Consider the following 25065-nt stretch of genomic DNA (forward strand, 5'->3'; position numbering starts at 1 on the left):
CAACTGTTAACACATACCATACATTCACCATAGTAGTAGAGTTATCTCCTAAAAGCCTTCACCAGGAAACTCTGAAGCAGAACTGGACTGAAATAGAAAGCAATCTCTTATTCTCTTTATGAGGGACGTACAAAGAAGAAGAAAGGTTTAGGTAGTGAGACTTCCTCGGAGGACGGTAGGATTGGGAGTGTGACGAAGGGATGGAACATGATGTCCAATTTCTGGTATGAACTAAACTGTTCTGTTCTTCATAGTTACACAGCGGGTTTTGTGTGTCTGTATCGGTGGATGGGGGAATTTTAGGGAGCTCTTTCTTTGAGGAATATATGGTTGAGGCACAGCATGAATCCTCATGTATTTATTTTTAAGCGGTACAGTAAGACAGTGAGGTAGCTTGGGAGCAATGATACATGAGAGGGCAACTTATGCTTCTATTATGGGTATGACGGCAGTAAAATAACATCTTCAAAGTTATTGCTGATCATTATGTCCTCATACTTTAAGCATGACACGTGCACTGCTTATTAGCTGAAGTATAAACTGCCACACACAAATGATATGGTTTACAGACTCTTATGAGATATGATGGAGATATTATGGTCAATGTTACAAACATTTACCACCTTTTTAATAAACTAGGTGAAATTGCTCACTTACTGAGTGAGTCAGCTGTGCTGCTGTTTGGTGTGAGCAGTTCTTACGGAGACCTTTTAAAGCTGCTCCTTTTTCAAACTCCACATGTCAACTGTGTTTTTAACGTTGCTCTTTACGTGCAGCTCCTCCTTAGTGTTTTGTATAGATTTAATAAAGGAATCGGTAAGGTGTGATAGATTTTTGCCTGATTCAGCTCAAAAGTGTTTGGCAAGAAAAGTCTGTGTCACAAAAAATTATGTTTTCCACAAATCACGTTGCTTGACTGAATCTGCTTCTTGTGCGATGTCTAATCCATAATCATTATAATCCTGCGATGTGGAAGGGTACGAGCATTACAAATACATATTACACATTTTCTGAATAGTTTTCATCAGCATTTTTGAACTAGTTGAGACAAAAAGAGTGACAAAGCTAGAAAACTGGTTTACCTGCAGAAGCTTTCTTTGCTTTTCTTAACACTCAAAGGTCGATACAGCAGCACACATGTTACGGTTCAATACGTAACCTGCTATATACAAAGGATTACAGCGATCAAAGTTATTATTGTGAACTTCGCTAAGAGATGGAGAAAGACTTAGCTTGAGGAAGTGACAGAAGGATTTTAGGAGGTACGGCATGTAAGGGAAGAAAGGGAAGAATGCCACTGCTCGCCAGGTTTTACACACAATACGGAAAATTGTGTAAAATATAAACTGCAAAATCCTCACATATTAGTAAAAGGTCATTAACTGCAGGCGGTACAAGATGTGCTCGTTCTCCTTCTCACTTGCAGATATTAAAAGCCTGCTGTTTTTCAGAACCCTTCATAACAAATGTGAAAAGGGAAACTATTGCAGTGGAAGAAAGCATTTTATTTTAAAACGGATTCATTAAATGCAGCACAAATTCTCCAATTATCAAGTACATGAGTAAATTACAGATACCCTCTGAGGAGAAGTTTCATCAAACAGATTTCAATTTTATTTTATTTTATTTTCATTTTCCTACCTGTCAATCTTCAAATGCATTATAAGAAACTACTGGAAGTTATTAATGGTATCACTCGAGACATATGTGCTTCTCCTATGATTTGAACATTTTGTTCTCACTTTACAGTTCAGTAATAACGGCAGAGGTCCTTTTATTCAAGCGTAAACACATCTATTTATCACTTCTCGGTAAGATTCACCGAAAGGGTTTTTACAAAATGTATTCTCTTTGTCAACAACCTTTTTGTGCCTTACATCTCCACACAACAATTCCCTTTATTACTTTTAAATCATAAGAGACTTATCCGTTTTGTATATCCTCAAGTAACAACACTTTCTCTTCCTCTTTTTTCATTAACCTGCATTTATTCTCTTTGAGCGGAGTATTGGAAAACAACAGCGCAGTTTGTAAGAAGATCGTCTGATAAACAAAGGGTACATGAGGATAAGCCTTAACCCTGCTCAAGTGCCCCTGAGCAAGGCGCTGGATTGCTCACAGCTGCGAGGTCGCGGTCGTGCGCTCTGCCCTCTGTGTAGAAGATTAAAGGCAAGAGGATTTTGCCTTCAGAGGCCAACAAGCCTAACACAGAGATACAGTCCTTCCGAGTGAGAGTCTGCTGTGCCGGACAACCAAGACAATTGTATCCGTCTCCTTTTATAAGCTCCAGCCTTAACATGTGTACAGTAAGCACTGGAGGTCTGCCTCTGTCTCCCTCGGAGACTCATTGTTCTCCGAAAGATAAAGCTTCTCTGTTTTGGCTTTCCATCCATACCCACAAATCACATAAGACATACTGTCCTGCTCACATTGCCTCAGTTTACATCAATGTACAAAGTGTCATCACTTCATCATTTTATCCTTTCTGTGAAATTGCCATAATTAGTGTATGAATTCTTAACTGCACATTTTAATCAGTTCATCCTGGATTCCAATTAGATGTTTGTGCAAAATTTGAAGACATTCCCTGAAGACGACATTCACGACATTCACGACATTCACGACATTCACGACATTCACGACAATGGTACGGACCCGACATAAAGCCATATTGCCGGTCTTGACTGTGAATGGCGTGGGGGCATATAACAAGTCATTTGATTGCTAAAACAGCAGATGACACAAGAGAAGCAAACCTGTATTTATATGTATTCTGTCAGAAGGTTTCTAAAGCGTGAAACAGTGATTTGATTGATGTTGTCAGCGCCGCAGTGCCCAAATTACAGTTAGCACGTAGCATTTATGAGCCGCTGGCAAATTGCTGCTTTACTTTATACTCATTCTGTTTTCTGACAACAGAATCAGAAAAATGTCAACGAAAGCAGATAAATTGTGCGTATTACTATACAATTAAAGTGATCATGGGGAATAGGAGTGGATATAACAAGGGTTATGTTTGTTAAAAAACATTAGTTTGTCAGTGTTGACGGAGAACTTTTTGCAAATGACCCGAAGATGCTGGTTTTACGGTGTTTTTAGATTTATCTGACATTGTGAGATGCAGAGACAGAGTCCTGGCTGAGAGGGGACAGAATACTGTTGCTCCTTGTTAAACCATAGGAGAAAATAAAATACAATGGTTCACCAAGAACCATTGAACCAACAAGGTCGAGTTTAAACCACTCAACCCTGTGGCCAGAGACAGCCAATCAACAATCAACAAAAGAAACGTTTTGAGCAGCTACTCCGTCAGAAATACAGCAGAAGAAGATGATGAACTCACGCAACTTGTATTATTCACACTGCAAATCACTGTAGCTGTACAGACCTGATTATGCTTTCGCTTCAAAATGGCTGGATGTTCTATTCTCTGGATTACTGGAATGGCAGACTTCGCCACTGACTTTGCAAACTGTTGTATAGAGAAGTAACGACTGAATAGAAATACATTAAACGGTTATAGCGGATGAAATACGAGGACAATGCTCCCCAGCTGACGTGATCCTGGATATCGCGGCTCTTGCCATCATGCATTAGAGTCCATTAAAATGGACAAATGTATTTCACATGCATAGGAAATAGCACTTGAGCTAAGGATAAGACTTGCCAGTTCTATTTGTCTGCCATCTGCTACATCGTCTCCAGTGCATGAAATTTGCATTTATCAGACCATTTTCTATTCACATAATAATCTGAACATGGTGATAGCCTGCCGCTTTGCAACATTTCAATAAAAATGGCCTCGATTCACCTTTTCTTAATGAACCCTTTTTCTGCCGCTCAGGCATTGTTGTGCTAAGATTATGGGCGTGGGTGGGAAATCAATAGTGAGATCAGTTTTTAAATAAATATATACCCTCTGCCTCACCTCTGCAGCATTTTAAACCAGAGGGGTTATCCGTCCTCACTAAATCTGAGGGGACATGAGCTCTTTCGCCTTCATTAAATCTAAAATGTAGTTCAGTGCACACATATTGTTCCTTTCCTGAAGGATCCAGCATCCAATATGAGCCAGTCTCATGTACTCTATGGTGAAATCTTTCACAGATATCCCATTTCTCATTAAGCAGTAAATGACAAACCGATCTCTTGGATCATTTCAATTCAGCAGTAGGCGAGTCTTTCCTATTGGATTTTAAAGCTTGCTCTTAATAAATATCGATATCTATCCCACAGTTTGGTGGGTTTCTCTGAGCTATAGCACTCATAAGCTGCTCTCTGTGGCTCCAGAAAAGAAACAGAAATTGTAACATGTCAAAGAATATAAATATATTGCTGAATTACTTCTGTAATTGTACCAAGAATAAATAAGTCCCTTTTACTCTTTTCCAGATCCCATAATTCACAGTTTTTAGATGGTTTAAAACCTGTGAAACTAACCAACCAATCAGATATTTCAAACATTGTAATGTCTAAGCAACTCATAGATGTTTAATCGTTCAAAGAAGCAGCCTTGATGAGAATTCCAGACACAATTACGTATTATTTTCTATATTTTCATTTCCGCTTGGTACAAGTTCAAAAAAGTCAAACGTTTCTCTGCCTGCGCCTTTTCACATAGCTTACAAATGTGACATGTCAAATCTCAGAACTATAGAGAGGTTCAAACGCTGGCTCCTTTCTCACTTTGAAGAGGTCTGATTATAGAGAAGGATGAATGATGATTAATATTACTCAGAAAAGTGAAGAAATAATCATTGTAGCTTGAGTACTTTTATAAATAAGGTCTTAAACTTTGCTTCAATGTTGTTTAGTTACACTTAACATGCTGTGGGCATTGTGCAGAGGGGAATAATAAAAGCTCACAGTGCATACATCCCTTACACCATCTGAAAGACCATCATTGATCATTGAGAGGAAGCTTTCACCCACCACTGCAGCAGTTCTTTAACTGTGGACCACAGCTATAGTGATTGAAGCAGGTTGATTGTTCGTCTACTCACTTCTTCTGCCTATACTCTTCCCAGAGTGAGTGAGAGTTAGCAGCACAACAATCTGGGCCCTGTACATATGCAGCTTCAGGTGTAGTCCTCACGTACACAGTTGTTTTTACAAAATGTAGATTTATTCTGTGTTTCTACACACAAACTGTGTTTTAGGTCACTGAAAACTGACCTTTTGAAAAACTCCAGGGGGAAGATTTTCAAAAACTTGTTTTTTTAGTGTTGACGTGTACACAGGGAAAACGTTTTGGCTTGTAACATCAGAGTGTGCAGCGTTATCTCCAATGTAAGGCATTACTAATGAGAAGACATTTTGTGTAGTGACGTGAGTGGCCAAAAGAGTTCTAACCTTGCTAACCCGGATACGTGTGGATTAGGCATCATTGGGCCCCAGTAACCCATAGTAATACATCCATTGTCACAACTCTACAAATAAACGAAACAACCAGTAAACACCTGTAGCAGTTATTAGGGTATTCAGTAATGTTTATTTTTGCCATACGTTTGATGTTGTCATTATACCCTGAGTGTAAGACAAAGGTAGAAAGCCATCTTACTCTGGTCCCTACACTGAGAAAGAATTACCTAATACTACATAATAAAACAACCCCTTAAGGTTGTAATGTGTAATTGATAAGAACTGGTTGTACGACCTCGTCACAAAGCTAATAGTTGTTCTAAACGGCCACACTTGAAGGCGGGGTGGAAAGCGGACCATCAAAGAGAGTGAGGTGACGCAATATGGGTTAAATATGGGAACAATGCTGCACTTTATCAGAGAGTAGCTCCTGGAAGACTTATAGTGTTGCACTTGGTTGTTCATAAGGAAAATGACAGAAGAGAGAAGTTATTTTCTTCTGTTCCTCATACGCATTAGTAATGTTTTAGCAGTATATGATCATACTATTTAAATTTCTAATGTACAATTCTGAATTACAGTTTCAGTAAAGAACATTAAATGTGAAACATGTGGCTATAAAAGTTATCTAGACAGTAAGACATTAAAGATTCTCCTCTTTCTTGGTTTGGAAAGTTCCTGAAAAAGAACAAAAGTAGCACAGAATTCTGTGTCTCTGCCAAACTTCACTGGTGCTTCCCTAATCCTCGCCTGAACAGCGGCTCAGAGTATTAAAAAAGTAAATAATGAGAGAGATGCTTCTGTAATGCAATGAGTTCTGAGTAATATCAGCCCTTCGGGGATGATTACATGTTACAGAGCTGAGCAGTTTCTGGGGGGAATAATTGTCCATCAGTCTGTTGGATTTTGATGGGTTTATATTTTTTTATTCAAAAAGAAACAAAAGGGACATAAGACATTTTTTAGATGCACGTACAATAAGTGGGAAATGTTGCTCACCATTACTCTGGCAGGTCACGTTCTCATATGTATTACAACCTTGTCAAATGTTATATTAAACTGCGTTATGCACAGGCTAATTGATTACCCTCTTCATTGTCACAGTCGCACTTATCTGAACATGTTAACAGGTGTTGCTTTAGCAGGACGTTTTTGGAAATTGGATCGTGCTTCTTGAAGGATGAGTGCATACAGTCCTAACGTTATTATTTTGATTGTTTAACCAGTAACCTGCTTCCTTTGGCTAAAGTGTTGCTGTGAATGTAATTTCTTGCTGCAACCAGTATGATTTGTAATATGCTAAGTATATTATTATTACCTCCCCAAGGAGGACATGTTTTCGGCTCGGTGTGTCTGTCATCAGGGTTAAAGAAAAACTACTGGCCTGATGTTCACTAAAACTTAAATTTGGTGGAAGGATGCAGCATGGGGAAGGAAGAACCCATTACATTTCAGACAAGATTCGAACCACGGGACAGATACACAAATGATGTTTTACTTTGGTTAAACTTGTGAGATAGGGCATTTGTGCTGCATTCATGTTGTGTCGGATATCGGAAAAATAAGTTCTCGACTGGGAAAATTCCCTCAAGTTGGAACAATAACTCAAAAACAGAAATCTATGTGTTGTTTATACGCTCTGACCAATAAAATAAAAAACATCTTTCAACTCACATTACAACTTAAAGCTCATGAACACACCACAATTGGAAGAATGACTTGCTAAATCTGTAAATTGTATCATCCCAGGAGCATGTGAATGCACTATTGACCTTGGCGGAGGTCTGCGCTCTCCGACTGCCATTCTAGTTCATTCTATACTGTTTTGTTTTTAGTTGTGATGTTACTACCTGATCTGAGATTTTTTAAATAGAGGCTCGTTAAACTTGTAAGCAGCAAGGCCCCTGAACAACTGTTTTTTTTACAAACATGGAATATACAAGAAGTATTAGATCTCATGGGACAAGAATTTCTTGTTATTTTTGTCAGATTTAATCTCTGAATTCTTCACAACACAGTTGTTGTTTTTTTTTCACTTCAACCCGTTTACATAGCACAGTGATAATACCAAGCGTGATGTGTAGTGTTTCCCTGTCGTAGCCTCATTACACCATCCTAATTTGCACACCTGTCAACAAGAGGCCACGGGGCAATAAAGAGAGAGAGAGAGAAATAACAAGTATTTTATTCATAAATTCACTGCAGGTAGTACATTCCCCCAGAAGACTGTAATACATGTTTGAGAGGATGCTATGATGACGAGCCTCTTATCATTGTGATCACACACGCTGTGACCCTCTGATGTTCCTGAGTGTGGTGGACCTCATAGGGCGGCTGAGCCCAGGCACTTTGTAAATCACAAGGTCGTATTAACTGCACGGTAAAGCTTGTAATTAATTTTTACCAGCCGTCCCCTTTGCTAGCACTCACACCGCCTGATAAATGACAAACCCATAAGACAACACCCTAGTCACATCTGGGCGTATAGGCTCCTAAACCGGAATAACTTAACATGACCATCTGGAGCATGGATACAGAGTGGATGTTGCACTGATGCTGCATTAGGATGCAAAGTAATATTAGTTAATTAATATTAGTCTTAGCTAGAAGTTCCTCGCGACAGACAGAGAGGCCAGATGACCTGCGGATGATTCTTATCAAAAGTGAACATTCACCATGTTTTGTTGAAATATAATTAGATGAGAGGAAACTATTAAGAGGCAACAGATCCTAATGACTTGGTGTGTTTTCTCATCTACATAAAACACTGTTGCTTTCATACAACACTTTATATGACGCCCATGTAAATAATGCATTATAAACATATTTATAACACATTATTATCTGCTTATAGCACCATATATGTATGGTTATAAGCACTCATAATTATTCATAATGCTTTATAATAATAATCATAACACATTATACATATTTGGCATTTTACGTTTTTGCAAAACCACAGATACGTTGAATGTCAACGTTTCATATTAGCCTGGAAAAACACAGCATACGCATTTTATCATAACTTATAAGTATCATAATACTCCCTAATAATTCCCATTATGATAATTGTATAATGCCATATCATCAAATAACACATTATTAGTATGCTTATAATGCATTATAGACATGGGTGTCATAGAAAGTGTTAACGATGACATCGTACGTCATCATTTGTGATTTCACAATGAATTCTCTATCGGGATTGTAAATGTGCTGAAAATGTCATTGTGTGCCGTATTGCATCTTTAATGGCACTCATTAACTTTGCTTATGCATTCAGCCAAGTAATTGAATTCCCTTTGGTTGTGCAGAAGCTTCTTCCTGCCTCCAGATTTCTCTCTATACCGCTACCTTTGTTTTAGTACAGTACGCAATATATTGATGTCATTTCAAAGCTGGCTTTTTGGTTGAAAAGACAATATTAATTTCTGTGGGTGCTTTAATTTGAGTGATTTGATTTCAGTGTGCTCAGTTATTTATGTTATGTTATGTCTAGTTTCCCTTTGTCCCTCTCTTACACATTCCGGCAAGCTAGCTGCATTGCTCAGATCCAAAAGAGGCCTTTTTTTCCTCCCAGGCATTCGACCTTTAATTGTACGGTTGTTATCGACTGACTGCCTATATTGGATGTGTTGTTAGGCATGGCAAGGGGAAAATATATTTTCAGAATTTTCCCTATAGAGCCCTGTGGCGTCAACTCTCACAACATGAATCTGCATTCAAAGCAAATTATTGATATATCCTCAAAGACAATACGATTTAGTATTATCGCTTTATTTGAAGGGGGACAGAAAAATAATGTTGTTCCTTAGAAATAGCCAAAATATGTGGCAACAAATGTAGTACCACAGTAATTTTACATGCTCCAGCCACATTCACGGCGTCTTTTTGTCACAACACGATATTTATATATTTTCTTTCATGAGTAAATCATGAACAGGGATCATCTCCGTCGTGCTTATTTTGAATTCGTAAACAGGTTCGCGCATCACAAATAAAAATAAAAGCAAATAAATGTGACATCCTGTGAGACACTGTGTACACTGTGGAGGGGTTCAATTGACAGATGCCTTTAAAATTCATCTTCACCCTCATGCCATCCTCACATGATTAACATCTCCCATACAGGACTGATGGTACGACGCATTCACTTGACATCAGGACAAAAAAATAACGGTATAAAGGCAAATCTCTGGGGAGAATGAAGAGCAGCAGGGAGTAGAAATATGGACAGGGGAACATTTCCTGCATGCTGTGGAGGCAATTTGGCAACAAATAAATTACATGAGCCCTCCCCTTGGTTATGCTGTCATGGCAGAGTGGTGAAACCATCTATTAGTTCTCCATTACCTGTCAGCCTGTTGCCACAGGTTGACAGGATTTACACCCCACAAGACATATCTGAGCGCAGCGAGCACCATGGCATGCATAGTCATTAGGATCTCTGGTGTAGGGGAGGTGGTGAGCGAATGTCAACGCGCGCACACATGCTCATTAAAAGTCAGGTAGGAAATTGGTAAACAAAATACTGTTTACCGGTACTTTAAATCAAACACAGACAAAACAAACGTCTGGTTTGGACAACTTCTTGAGTGTTTTGAATTAATGGCTGATATGAATTTGAGGAGAAATAAACGGTAATAGTGGGATTACAATCTAATGATCGCACCATGAGGCAGCTTCGCAGAGGCATCGGTGGCCTGTTTGCATCTGTTTTGGATCTGCTTGAAGGTTTCATGATAAATATCCTTCCTGCACATCCCGACAGGCCAGCATGTAGCTTCCTGTACAGTACACACAGCCCTGTCTGCAGGTCTGCACTGACTCCTGCTGACCTCATTGTTCGCTCGCTCGATTGATTTCCTCTGCTTCTTTAACTTCTCTCTCCCTGTTCCCTGACATAGCCTAAGCCAACCAAACAGCTAGAATCTCTGGGTGATGTATGTTTTCATTCTCCAAACAGCCACAAGGCTGTGCAGATATTGTCAGCTCTGCTCTGATGCACAGAGCAGAGCTGATTCTCTGCAGAGAATGCACTATAGCGCTTGCTAAAGGCCACGAAGGCAGACTGACTGATTATGCAGAGAGAAGGCTAGGCATTGTTATTGTTTGCCTCCGCAGTGCATTATGAAGACAATGAAAATATATCGATCAGCTCTGCAGGTGTCTGTGTTCACAGCTTTTAACAGATTCATAAACTTCGCAGCTTGAAAACACATGTGGCAGTGTCTGAGGCTGCAGAGACCGATTAGAAAGATTTTGCTTGCTCAGTCATTTTTGGAGTTTAATATACTTGTTTTGTCCATTAGGATGTCTATTTTTGGATTACATTTGTGTGTGTGCGTGTGCATATGCATGTGCGTGTGCGTATGCGTGTATGCGTGTATGTGTGCGTGTGTGTGCGTGTGTGTGTGTGTGTGTGTGTTTTCCCTACCATTAGTGTGCAGGGCCCTCACACATTTCAACCACCTACACACTAATCCCCACCATCAATCAGGCAACATGACTTTAAGGGCCGGTTGTTATTCAAAGTAATTGAAAACTGTTTCATACCTCAACTCAAGAACAAATTCCCAACACTCTCACAAAGTTACAGCGATTTAACTTTTAATACAAAGCAAACCCCGCTACACTGGACTCATTGCTTATTGAAATAAAACACTCACACTGTACACAACATAATGTACATGTTTTTAAGAGAGTAGTCTATAGTGCGCTTGTTCATTCAAATTATTCATCCTAATATCATTCATAAATTAACCTTATTAAGATGTGGTTTTCCTTGTGGTTTAGCTTTAAATTGAACAAGCAACGTTGGGATGCCGTGGTGCTGCAGCATCCCTGGTTCTGTAACCTCTCTGTAATGAAGGATTAAAACGCCCCCAAAATAATTAAATTAAAACAATTCCTGTGCCCTATGCCGCTTTGATTTTACAGCTCCTAGTTAACTCAGAGAAGCCTGAGAAGACTACCCTTAGGAGTAAAAGCCCGATGCAAATCAGGACTGCAATGTTGTTGTTTTTTTAGAGCAACAACACCTGCTGCTGAAAAAACAACTCTATCCTGGAGTGACATGGGAAACCCCCCCTCCAGGCCTGAGGCCAACACACATCAGGGTCAGCTGCGGCTTTGCTGGAAGACACTGCATTAGATACTGTACACCACAGCCACAAAAACATGCAGGGATTAAGAGTTTTAAAGCCACTGACCATACTGACAAGCATAAGGATTACATAGAGTGACAAGATGTCAGACTGAAAACAAAGGACAAGCTTTTCCTTTGTCAGATTGTCATCTTAAATGTGATGATTGGACTTTTGATAACTGCCCATATAGTTTGCCTGATTTCCTCCATCCCTGAAGAAAATATTGAGCTTCATATGGAACTCAATTTATTTGACACAACAGCATGTTGTTTGCCTTGATTTCTTTCATTTATTTCTCATGTTGCAGCCTCATGCTGGATCATCCTTCAAACAGGATGATGTGTGAACGATGCAGCTTAATGGCTCATATAGAAACCGTGGCCTCAATCTGCAATTTCTTTTCATTACGGGCACCGTGGAAAATAAATCTCTATTCTTAGTGCCTTTGTTGTAGGGGAAAATACACTTTATGTGTGCGTTAAAGGTTGTTTGGCCTAATGTGGTCAATAAAAACAAACTCTGAAATTGAAATAAACACTTATATTTTCTGCTGTGGATCACAAACAGTTTGCAGATGTATAAGCGTCTATTCTCTTTTGCTGAAGGCATTTCAGTTCCATGTGATGAATGCTGGGTGGAGCGTGAAATAGTTTCATAAAGCTTTAGGGAGGAGGTGTGTTTGATTCATAACTATTTCACATTTGATATGAAGTGTACTGTCAACCGTAGCTTTCTTTTAATGCCATCTGTTGTTTGGATGCCAAAATGTGTGAATCTGCATATCACAAAACTAATGAGAAACTAATGGCCCATCACAGAAAAGTCCATGAATGTGAGCTGTGACATTACGTGGAAGGAAATGATCCGGCATGCAGTGACTCGTCTAGGTTTTGTTTCCCATTACACAAATGGCTTTTTTCTTTTTCAGTGAATGCAGATTATTTCTCCTCCCAGTCGACTTAATGATCACCTCTACCTAAAAACAAAAACAGAGCAAAATACAAAGTCAAAGTGACGCATCCTGATAAACACAAGCACGCAACTTATATCAGCAGACCAAAACATTAAAGATATAATAAAACAAAGGAAGAGTGTAAACGGTGCTCATTTCTGACAATTATGCTACTATATTGTATAAAGTTTGTCAAATTAAAAGATTTTAAAAATGCTGACAAAATGAAGAGGGAGAAGATTTTGACTAAAGGTAATGACTTAAAGTTGACAGAAATGTAATTACTTTTTGTCGCCTAAAATGGGACTGAACGTTTTGAGTTGTCTTTGTCTAAAATCTGAAATAGCTTCCAAAATTAACACTCGTTGCAATTAATTATAAATTGTTTACTTTAAATACAAAGTATGACATTTTGGAAAGTACTCCTCATCACTTTCTTGCAAAAAGCTAGATAAGAAGATGGATCCCTTTGTTTGGAGTAAAAAAGCAAATAAGCATATTAGCCAAAATGTCTACCTAACATGGTTGTATGTAAGTCAGATTTAACTGGACCCGCCTGTTTGTATATGGCTGCATCACCACACATGAACTGTAACATTTGCACATGTACACGCCACTAAACTGGTGTGTGTTTTCACCCGTGTTGCTGTTCTCTGTGCAGACGGACTGTTCCAGCGACAGCGAGAGCGAGGACAACTTCATTGTCGTCCCTCCATCGAGACCACCTGGGCCTGGCCATCTTCTCCATGCTCTGCTGTTTCTGGCCTCTGGGGATCGCAGCGTTTTACTTCTCACAGGGGGTGAGGACACACACATGTGAACACATACGTGCAATGCAGACACCTCCACAAATCTGTGGTTTGTCACACATCCCGCTGAAGGATAAAGCATGTGTTTGTTGGAGTGCATCCTCCCACACACACATGAATCCGCAGACATCTAAGCACACAAACACACATGCTCACACCCAGTTGTATGTATGATGCATCACTTAAATCGGAAGGCGTATCACACATGATAAAGGACTGACAGCTGACTCCCTTACTGCCAACGCAAGGCTGCTTCTGACTGGGCAACCCATCAATAGCTCAAGGCCAATCTTTAATGGCTGCTTGATGCTCTGTAAACAGGCTAAAAGCCACCTTTAGGAAGAGTATATAAATCACTTCCCAAGGCTTTAAGTGCAAACTCCAAAAAAAAAGGAGGTGATCAAAGTGCTAAGAAGAGATACAAGCGTTTGAACGGGTGGAAGAGGATTGAAGATTAACCCAATTACAGGTGTAATTATAAAAAGGCGAATTAAACATCTTGTGAGCTGTTTGGAAAGCCATATTTGTGGGAAGAAATTCAAGAGAAATTAGTTTAGTCCGCCACAAACAAAGTCATTTTTCTTTAGAACATTTTTACTCTCTAGCTTTTATTCACAAATATACTGTTTTTGAATATTAAATGTCAAGAAATGTAATTGAAGGAGTGTCTTTACATTTAAAATATTAGATCTAGAGCTTGGTTAAATAATATTGCCTTGCGAGTGATATTTATATTTAGCTCCTAAAGAAGTTAGCGTAGATAGATGCTTTACTAGCATCCGTTATACTAGACTGGCGAGTATTTCTTTATTGAAAGAAAAGCAAAAAGCTGCACTGAAGGCTTTTCTTAATGGAAAAGATGTTTTCTCTCTTCTCCCGACCGGCTTAGGCAAGAGTTTTTGATCAGACCATCTGGCGCGTCAGGTTAAGAGATATTTACTTTGACGGAAAGATATAGTGACGTTATTATGAACGAGCCTGTGAGATTTTAGACTGCCACCTGTCTTGTGTGACGAGTCAACATTGTTTATTTTGAAGCCGCTGAGATTTGAAAACTGCCAATAATGGTTGTCTAATGGATTCCAACTGGACTTCCACCATCTTTTCAGTTCTGTGGGAAACAACTCCGATTATGTCAGTCAAACAAACAGCAGGGATCGCTACTTGTCTTGCTGTGAATCAATTTTGTCTCTTATGTGCACCATCAACATGGAAAGACACACTTAAAAGCTGTCACACAAATACAGCGTGTGTTTAAAAGCACAAATAAACACACACAGCTTTTCAGTAAATTCTTCTGCCTTTGACTATAATTTCTTATCAAAAGCTCGAGCATTTCGCTGATTTATCTGCGGAGGCGAGGAGTCCGAGGCAGATTAAGGCAGTCAGTGAATTATCTTGTCAGGAGCTAATTTGATTCTTCCTGGGTAATTATGGGGAAGTGATGGCTGTGTTTAGGGATGGATGGCTTTCTTGTCAATCCTGCTCCTTTAGAAGGTGTTGTCCACAAGAGCTGTCAGGAAAAGATACGGCGGGAGTCTGGGATCGCTTCATTTTATAGCTCAATACCTCACTTCACTGGTCTTCATTTCATTCAATCGTTCAGGGAGCCCCCCCTAACTAAATGAATTAATTCTGTAGTATTTAGAGCGAGGAGATTGTAAGGTTTTAGCAGAACACGGCCTGAAATTTAATTATCTGTGAGGACTCTTGCACCAAGTTACTGAGAGAAGAGTGTAGGGATCCATACTGACCAACAAAGTTTATGTTTTTAATCATGTGTTAGGTCGTAAGGGGCTTAAAAAGACATAATTAATAACACTGTATATGCACACAGTTTGGCTAACTAGCCTAAAGACTCAAACCCTCTTTTCTTAATGTTACTGTTTTTGTAGTTACCGCTCTCTGCCTTCAGTGTAAGCAGATGCATTGTGGGATTAGAGAAGGGCAGTAGAAAAGTTTTTATAGCATATCAGTTTCGTCACTTAGCCTGCTCCGAGGACATTTACAAACAAACAGCTTAGTGACTGTAATAGAGTCTCTGGGCGGCCGATCAATAGTGTTTTTATCCCAATGGAAGGTCAGACCTCGGCAAACAGAGAGTCGCTGTTTGAGGAGTTTGAGCGAGGTCATCAACGAACACACAGAAACAGACATGCACTCATATGCTGCTTTGAACATGCTCACATCCTATTTTCTAAAGACTGAATCTTTAATTCTGTCACGTCTTTACGGTTAATAGTGCTTCACTGTTTTAGGATTCACCGCCCGCACTACTGATAATGACTACAATACCGTGTGTATCTGGTGGAAATTAGCTTGGAGCGTTTGATTGGGAAGCAGAATTGAGTTTCAATTATTGCCACTAATAGGGTGAGTGTTTTGTGTGGAGATGCTGATAAATGTTTTTCTCAGCTCTGAGACATTTGTGCTGGAGAATGCAGAGTCGAGGAGTCGAAGCGATTCCTTTCCTGATCATGCAAATCAGACTCCCCTAAAGATATTTTACAGCATACAAGTCATCATAGTGAATGAAAATGAATGAGCTGATTATTTTGAAACAGTTTAGGTATTTACGTGCGTGTTGTTTATTTGTAAGAAAAACCTGTTATGGGTGCTGAATTGACTTCTTAGAGCGCATCGCTGTATGAGTCTCTGTGCAGCTTTAAGTCTGAGATTTTATCTTTTTTTCCATGACACCACATTTCAATCATTTTGTCAAGGTTGTAGAGATAAAGCCTTAAAACTTCTAACCATTTTCCTCTCAAGGGGATTCAAGGAAAAAATCCACACAATGACATATATGGTACATTATACAAGGCTGACGCTCACAGAGAGAATAAGCACACGCACTTTAAACCTACTACATACTAATGTACATATATATATATATATATATATATATATATATATATGTCTGCAATATAGTATTAGTATGTTTAGTATTTTATAGTTCAGAGCCACAACATGCTTTCGTTGTTAGGTGGAGTAAAAGATTGATAAATCAATTAGTGTTTAATGAATGGTTTCACTGGAGAAATTAAATAATAAGCATGTGCCCTTTAATTCTATTTCCTGCCAGTGATGCAAACAATTAAACTCTCCACTGTCACATTATGACTCTTTTTTTTAGGATTCTCTCTTCCTAACGACATTGCTGTGATGGGCTTTTGTTTCAATAATTACTGTATTGACATGGCAGCTAAAGGCTCTGCCTTGAATACATGTTCTTTGTCTAGATTTGCTTCCTGACCTTTCGAGTCTTTCTCTCTGGCTCTCATCTGGCTGTCTTTGTCTGGGACCATTACGCTTTGTCTTCTAAAACCTTCTTGGCACGAATGAAACATTTGGTGCACAGTGGGAGAGTGTTTTTCAGTAGTAGCAACCATCACTGAAAAATGTTAAATTGTGTTTTTATTTATTTATTACTGTAGATAAAAGTGCTGTACTCAAAGATGCTGTGAGATTCAAAGCTGTCTGCGCCATAAGGAGAAACAATTCAACCACAGGAAGCATTGTGCCTATAACAGGCTCAGACTGTTGCACTGAGTCTGTGCCATGGCGGCCTACCCAGATTCTCAGTGTAAGCATGAGACTGTTTTCTCACTGCAACGCAGATTAATGTTTAACAATTCTGATGTTGTTTCAATAAATGTCTCGAAAGAGTCTCCCTAGACAACCCTCATAAGGTGACGTGCAACGTTGCAATCAAGATCTCATTCCTCTAAAACAAACCACTTGAAATAAGTAAATAGCTATTATGCCGTTTAGGGGTTGAGCTATACCAATATATCGTGTAACTAATCCAGCGCCTCTTGAAACAATTATATTCTTTATGTTCTTGCTTTGTCTCCCTCCCCTAACGCCCCACACACAAATGAGTGTGATTCATTTGTCAAAAAAGTAACAAAGCACACAATAAACCAGTTAAAGTTGAATATCTTTCTGCATTTGCTTTGCTGAGCATTATTATTTTGCGATTTCAGATTTTCACTTTACAATTACTGTGGCCAAAACAATTCATGATAACGATTTTATCGCAATATCAAAAACTGAAAAATGCAATTCAAAAATACATAAATAATGCTTTCAGTCAAAATATTCAAAAGCAAATGTAGGGAGGTGGAGAGACAGTATGCAACTGTAACTGTACAAAAGCGTACAAAAAAACAAATTACACTCATGAATAGTGAAAAGGCAACCAGATGAACAGTAAAGGCCTGAAATCTGCAAACACAATTTTATTATGAAATGTGTATCATTGACAATATATCAATATACTTTTTTTAATATTGCGGTAATCGTCAAAACCGGGATATTGCGAAACCCCTATTTTGCAGTAATACTTTCTATTTATATATTCCATTTCTGTCCTATTATTGTAATATTATAGACAGGATTAAAAAATCTGACTGTGTCGAATGTAATTTGCATCTGTTTTACTGAATTGACTTGCTACAAAATTGCAGACGGAAAGATACAGAATGACGAATCAAACAAGGGAAAGTAGCGTGTAGTTGGGGGTTTGCTGTCTGGGCCGGCGGCTCTGGCCCTGTTTCCATGACTGTAGTGCAAATGAGCAGAAGCTATACATAATACAGTAATTATTAAATAATTCTAGATACAATGTACAGATGAAAAGGCATACAAAAATATTAAATGTTGATAAAAAACAAAAAAAATGTTTGTAAAAAACAAAAAAACCTGATAGCCTTGTGTAAGAGCTGTTTGCAATTACCTTTTTCGAATCCGTTTAAATAATTAAAGTCTTGTTCTTTTTTAGTTGTTGACTTACTAACTGCTAGTCCCTCCAGTGTGAGTTACATTTACTTCAGGCTCTCCCTTCAGTTAGCTGAGCACACCTAAAAATAAAAGGAGTACCTAAACTAGCTGGCTTCTCACGATGAGGAAAAGCAGTGGCCCCTTTCCAAAGTCCTTCTAGATTTCTCCCTGAGCTTCTCATTCTGTTATGATGACAAAGGTTAGGCATCCTGCAAAGAAACCTATCTCGAGCCACTTCTATCCACAGTCTGAGAGCTTGCGAGCAAAGAATCAAAGGTCGAAACAAGGGTTTGTGTCTAGCCATGCTTCGGTATATTTTTTTCTTTTCACTGCCAAAATCCAAATCAACTCAGACTCTGCATCTAATTCGCAGTCGCAATCCCTCTTAACCTTAGCAGCAAATAAGAAACGTAACCTTGTCTATTCCGAGCTTCCACTTCCAAAATGAATGTGACAGATCTTTAGAAGCGATGACCGTGGTCTCAGAGTTGGAGGTGTGATGCCAGCTTCATCCCATTCACACACATCAGCATCATTTTTGTTTGAATGAATTCAACAGTATAATGAAAGTCGTTTCACACACTCACACGCTACATTTCAAACTGGTCTGGGATACATTCAGCACAATAGTGGGACCAATGTTTTGTGTTATAGGTACAATAAATTATTGTTTTGTATTGGCACCATTGAATCAACTAGAAAATAATAAATTACTATGGGATGGCATTGAAGTTAACAGAACATAAATTACTTTAGGGGAAGACAATGGACAAGGGAAATGAAAAAGCCAATGCAAAGTCCAAACAAAGCCACTGAAACCATTTCCACTGTTGCCTGTGTGTGTAATTTCTGTTCCACCGCTGACCTCTATTCAGCTATGTGAATGAAAACAACAAATCAAAAAAGAGTCTTTCTTCCCTCCATTTCCCTCCTTGCAAGCAAGTTCATTCAAAAAGCAAGTTGGCTGGGGGATATACAACGCAGGCAGCACTGTAAACACATCAACAATGGGCAGGATATACAAGAGAAACCACTGTTCATTGTTGTACTTTCAAGCAAATTACTCATATCAGCTATTCAGCAGGCAGTATGGAATGATACAAGAAGAAAGAACGCTTTTAGCATCAGTTACATAGCTGATGTTACGTATCTGGCTAATTAATAAACAAGGGTTCAGTTGGATAGTTTACTTTGTCTAACTCATTAACTGGGACTGGATTCTTTATTAAAAGTCTTAAAAGTATTAGAACACTATGAAGAGTCTGTTTACAAGAAAAACTCCATAGGGCACCTTAAAATGTTAACTTAACTAACACATGATTTATAGCCGCTGTAACATTTTTATTATTGTTTTCAGGTTGTCCGTCTATACTTACGTCCCATTCTCGTAAAACGAGGCAAGCCTGAGCCAGCCCTAACTATAAGCTTTATCAAAGAGGAAAGTCTTTAACCTGCTCTTAAATGTGGAGAGGGTGTCTACCTCCTGAACACAAACTGGAAGCTGGTTCCACTGGAGAGGAGCTTGATTGCTGAAGGCTCTGGCTCCCATTGTACTCTTAGAGACTCTAGGAACCACAAGTAACCCTGCAGTCTGAGAGCGCAATGCTCTGGTTGGTTTATAAGGTACTATGAGATCTTTAAGATATGCTGGAGCCTGACCATTAATTGCTTTGTAAATCAGGAGAAGGATTTTGAATTCTATTCTGTATTTTACCGGGAGCCAGTGCAGAGCAGCTAATACAGGAGTAATATGATCCCGTTTCCTTGTTCTTGTCAATACACGTGCCGCTGCATTTTGGATCAACTGAAGAGTCTTAAGGGATTTATTAATTAAGGGACAACTTGATCATAAGGAATTACAATAATCCAGCCTAGAAGTAACAAATGCATGGAATAGTTTTCTGCATCGTTATGAGACACCTTTTAAGATTTTTTGACTTTTGTTTTAGTTTCCAGGTTTGGGGGTTAATCCATGGAGCTTGCTTTATTTGTCTTGCTTCTTTTTTAGAGGAGCGACAGAGTCATTCGCAGTGAGCCTGCAGCACCAGCAACAAGATGATTCATTTGGGAGGCACTACAGTTAGCATAGGATTCCTCCATTACATCTAATGTAGGATATTTTGCCTAATGGCTTGAAGTCCAGTAACAGGACTTCAAAAGTTATTAAAAAATGGTCTGATAAATGAGGATTATGTGGACAGACTAATAAATGTTCAATTTCAATACCATATGCCAGAACAAGTTCCAGGATGTGGTTTAAACAGTGAGTTGGTTTATGTACATTTTGACTGAAAATCGAATATAATAATGAGATAAATGCAAATAGGTTACAAACGACCACTTGGACTCAAAGATGAACTAATCAGATTTTGGTCGTCAAAGGTCACTGTGACCTAAAAACATGTTTTTGGTCATAACTCAAGAATTCAGATGCTAATCATGACAATTGATTTCTAAAAGATTAGAATGATGAAGTGATGACATTTTGGACAAAATGGCTGTAAACTGCAACTGTGAAGCAGTAGTTATAGTTAGCAATGGATCAAAATAATAAATATAATGTGAAAGGGGACATTCTTAGTGAGGAACTCAGAGAGAACCGTCCCCTGACTGCATTTAAGGATTTCAGTTGTTTTATACTGCGGTCAGTAATAGTAAAACAACTGTTTTTCAATGGTTAACATCACACAGAGGATCTATATGTGTCTATAGTGGGTTGTAAAAATGCACTATAACCTTAAATACATGGTAACTGGGTCATACTCGTGGGGGTTGTTGTCTGGGAAAATAAGTATAAAATCCCTCTTGCAGCAAAGCAAGAACCTGCTTTTTAATGACCTGTTTTTTTAGTAGGCTTTACAATGTTTAGCTTTCACTTGTAGCATAAGTGGTTGAATTCCTTTCATAATGTTGTTTTCCAAACAATAGCAGCAATTGCAGAATATCCTCTTTTTATTTCATTTGCGAGTCTTTAAAGAAGTTTTTTCTTCCTTCAATGACAAATTATGATAAATCTGTTTTTCTCATATGTCATTATCATTTAGTGCTAGCAGCCGATACGACCATAACCTCCAGTCCTTGACATTTTCACACAAATTGCCATTTTTTAGTCCAGCTATGCATGATGAACTCTCCTGGGCTACACTGAGCCACTCGGTCAATAGGTACATCCTCCAATTGCATGTTTAATTGCAGAAATAATAAACAGCTTCTGTCAGAAAAATGGGACAACCTTTCTGTTGACATCCCTTCAAACTCTATCTGATTTTCTTCTTTGCTTGTGTTTTCTCCTTTTCAGACCACCAAGGCAGTGAACAAAGGTGACTTCCCACTGGCTAACATCGCCTCCAGACGCGCTTTGTTCCTCGCTGCCCTCTCTATCACTATAGGCACCGGTGTGTATGTGGGGGTGGTGGTTGCCCTCATTGCCTACCTTTCTAAACCAGGACACATATAGCAGTCACACCTTCCCTCCAACACACCTCCAGGGAGCCCAGGAAGAGAACAACCCCCTCATGGGAATGCCATTGCTCCTGCAGACTTCGTGGAAAAGTTTTTTGGGGATGTACAGTTTTTCCCTCCGCCTTCCCTTCTTTCCATCTTTCTCTCCCTACAGGCCTTCTGTCAGCCAAGATTAGCCATGGTGACTGGAGAGAGGTCAAGCTGGAGGGTGAGAAGAGGGGGAATTGGGGATAGACAACTTTTTTTTTTGAGCGTGTTTGAGTAATGGAAATATTCCATGTTGGAGTCCAGTTTCCATCCCATTGACTTAAACCCCTGTTGGCTTCATCCTCTTTTGGCTGGTTTTTAACTTCCAAGATCCCTACGGACATATCAAGAAGAAAATACTGGGAGGTTAACGCTGCACACTTAAGCAATTATTTAAGAGCAGAGTTTGAGGAGGGTTAAAAATCAACACAAAATCACTCCTAAACCAACTTTATGTCGTTGTTATTTGAACTGGAGTTTAGAATTGGAGCCTCTCTGTGGAGTCCCGTCTCCTGTCATTTCAGTTTGCCTCCCAGGGCTGTCCATAATAGACCGTGAGCTGCCCTTATCGACTCAAAGGTACCAAGGCTGCGTAGGTCTCTTGGCTGATTGCCTCACAGTAGATGACCATACTCACATTTTCTTGAATCATGATAAAGGAGGGCTTTCATTTCCGGAGAAACTTCAGAAAAAAATACAAAACTACTGATTATAGGCCTAATTTCAATCAAAGAAGAATAAAGCTCTGAGAGAAAAAAAAGAGATCAAACATGATCAGAGGCTGTTTCTGTCTCATTGAACAAAATGGCATGAATTACAAGAATTTCAATGGAGCCTCAGGCCTATATTTTATCTCTGAGAAGGTGTCCATCCATCAAAGACATGCCCTGAAATCTAACTAAATCTGTTCATGCCAGATTTGGTTTGCCTACATAAAAGCAAATGTGCTTTGTTTTATGTTTGTCTTTTTGTGTTCCTTGCTATCTCAAGGCACCTTGTTTAAATTCGCTTTAAGGAATGTTCATTTATAGCCTTTGAAGTAAAGCACACATGTGAGGTGGCCAGATGGTCAGAAATTCAGGGGAAACAAGGCACAGTGTCTCCCAAAAAACGCTGCATCTGGTAAGGCAATGGGAAATGAAACATCATCCATTCAGAAGTTATAAATCAGGTAGATAATGTCATTAAAAGGCAGGCCTTACGTATCCTCCAGGGCTACGCAAGTGTGGCAGTCTGACAGCTTTAAATTTAGCTGTGATCAATTATTCTTTGCATGACTCTAGCTATGCCAGCAGTATACTGCGACGCATGATTGATTGGATTTAGAACTTGTTGTTGCCACATCATAAAAAAAAGCTTAAATTAAAATTGATCAGGCGGTGAAGGGGCTCATATTTTGTGCAATGCTCAACATTCCACAATGCAGCTATTAATACAGAGGACATTTCATAGTGACAAAGCATTGAGACTCTATGTTCCTTCGCACTTTCAAGACTTATTACTCGAGTTTAAAGACAGACAGGCGACAGACAAATTCACTGATTGTCTTTGTATGAAGGGCTTATTAATAACAGAGATTTTAGTTTGTGTTTTTATATTGTAGATGCAGGCAGATTCTAGTTCCATCCTGGAGAGAAGAGATTATACACTTAGTTTCCCTTCACAGGTTGTGCATTAGTCATACATGACATTTATGGAGCACAATTAGCTCCCTGTAATGGCTTTTTTTTTTTAGATGTAATGTCTACTCTCTGGAGCATAGCCTTAAAATAGCACAACCACATTAATTTCACTAATAAGCCACTTTTGTTTGTCGCTAGTTGCTGTCAAACCCTACAAGTAAACAATCCATTTAGACATGCTCGGCTCTGTGAACATTTTAAAACAACCATGTAAGTCGGTTCTGCTGTGCTAATGAAGAGTGAATATTGCCCGTAATCTCCACGCGGAGAATTTTCCAGTGTGCTTTGCTCAAATAAAACTGCAGCTCCCAAGACTTTTCTTTGAATGTTATTTTTGGCTGCCTGTATGAATAAACATTGAGGCAGTCAGATAATGATAAGCTGAATGCCGATTGATTTTGTTTGGGGCCCCAAGAATCACCTCATTAAGTTTCTGGTCATCTGAAAAGCTGATCATTACACTGTATATGTTTGACCTCTGATCCCTTCTGACCACATGTTCCAGTGGTAACTCATGAGCTACTGATTCCACGTCAGTGTACACACACCAAGACCATCGCTGTAACTATACTGAAAGACTCTGTACGTCCGCTTTCATCTCTTGGAGATCGTTTTATTGCTGATAACGATGAACATGCCTAGTGTTATGTAGCGTGTCATTCAAAATGCTGTGTTTTTATCTGGCTTCTTTGGCAACCTGGTATTGTGCAATGTGTTACAACAGTACGTGGGTTTCCATGCTGTTGGTATTTCCTTCTCGAGTATGTTAATGTGAACATCCACGCAACAAAGACGTTTTCTGAATGCATTCCTCAATGCCAGGGTGATAGTGCTCTCTTTGTGTCGTGCCCTTAAGCCGAATTAAAGAAGATTAAATTTTTTCATTATCTTTTGGGGATTTTTTTGTGTGAAGGCAACATGTACATATTGCAAATAAAGACATGTTCAAATGTAATGACAAATAAATCAGAAAGGAAAGATGTCCTTTCTTAAAAGCAAAGAATTGTTTTTCTCTGTGGTCTATGTAATGTGAAGCTCTATAGTCGGATTTATATCCTAAAAACCCTCCATGACCTGAGAGAATTAGCCTAGTGCTTGAGATGCTTGAGTTGTCCTTAAAGCAAAAGCAAACACAGACTGAGTCATGGTGTGTAGGTGGTTTTCACAGAAAGAAACAGAGGAGCAGCTCTGAAATTTGTAGCTGCAGTGTTCTCATAGCTGCGTGCAGTAAAGTACACCTTTCTTTTTGCTGTCACCATCATGGTTATTGAACATAAACGCAGAGCCGCACTCAACTCCACACTCTACACACTGGATAATACAGGTACGGGACTGACATTCCACACTGTGCTTTTATATTATTTTGATAGTCACATTCATGCAGTCTAACAGAGCTTTAGTGGGTGGTGATTGTCAGGTAACAGTGTTGCCTAGCCTTTCCTGTCTGACGTACCCCCACAGCGATATCAAATGAGCTCGAGTACCCCTTCATCGACAACACCCAAATAGTTCTTATGAATGGATTATAAACTGATTTAACTATTTCAACTGTTTATTTCATTTTTTACACTAACTATTTCACTACTTTTAGCTATTTCAAGCGGGTAAGGTGTTATTTTTTGTGCATTCATATTATTAGCTAACTATTTTTAAATAGTTTATCCATTATTTTACCTTTCAATCCATTTTTATTTATTTATTATTTATTTCAAATATGAATTAATTACTTTAGGCTAACTATTTAAACATGTTATCCATTACTTACTGGTTATTGCAAATCTTGGAACTCCAACCTCCCCCGACAAATGAAACTCAGCTTCTTCCATGCAACAGTGGAGTCT

General features: G+C 38.9%; 1 protein-coding gene across 1 annotated transcript in view; it reads left to right on the top strand.

Annotated features, from left to right (window-relative positions):
- Nucleotides 1-24218, top strand: part of syndig1l (synapse differentiation inducing 1-like) — a 35412-nt gene extending 11194 nt beyond the window's left edge. The window contains 3 exon segments of the mRNA XM_029462593.1: nt 13124-13177; nt 13179-13262; nt 21352-24218. Of these exon segments, the coding sequence (XP_029318453.1) occupies nt 13124-13177; nt 13179-13262; nt 21352-21510 (297 nt within the window). The 3' untranslated portion in view covers nt 21511-24218.
- The last annotated feature ends 847 nt before the right edge of the window (nt 24219-25065 follow it).

The sequence above is a fragment of the Cottoperca gobio genome, chromosome 24 (genome assembly GCF_900634415.1).
Source record: "Cottoperca gobio chromosome 24, fCotGob3.1, whole genome shotgun sequence".
NCBI classification, from domain to species: Eukaryota; Metazoa; Chordata; class Actinopteri; order Perciformes; family Bovichtidae; genus Cottoperca; species Cottoperca gobio.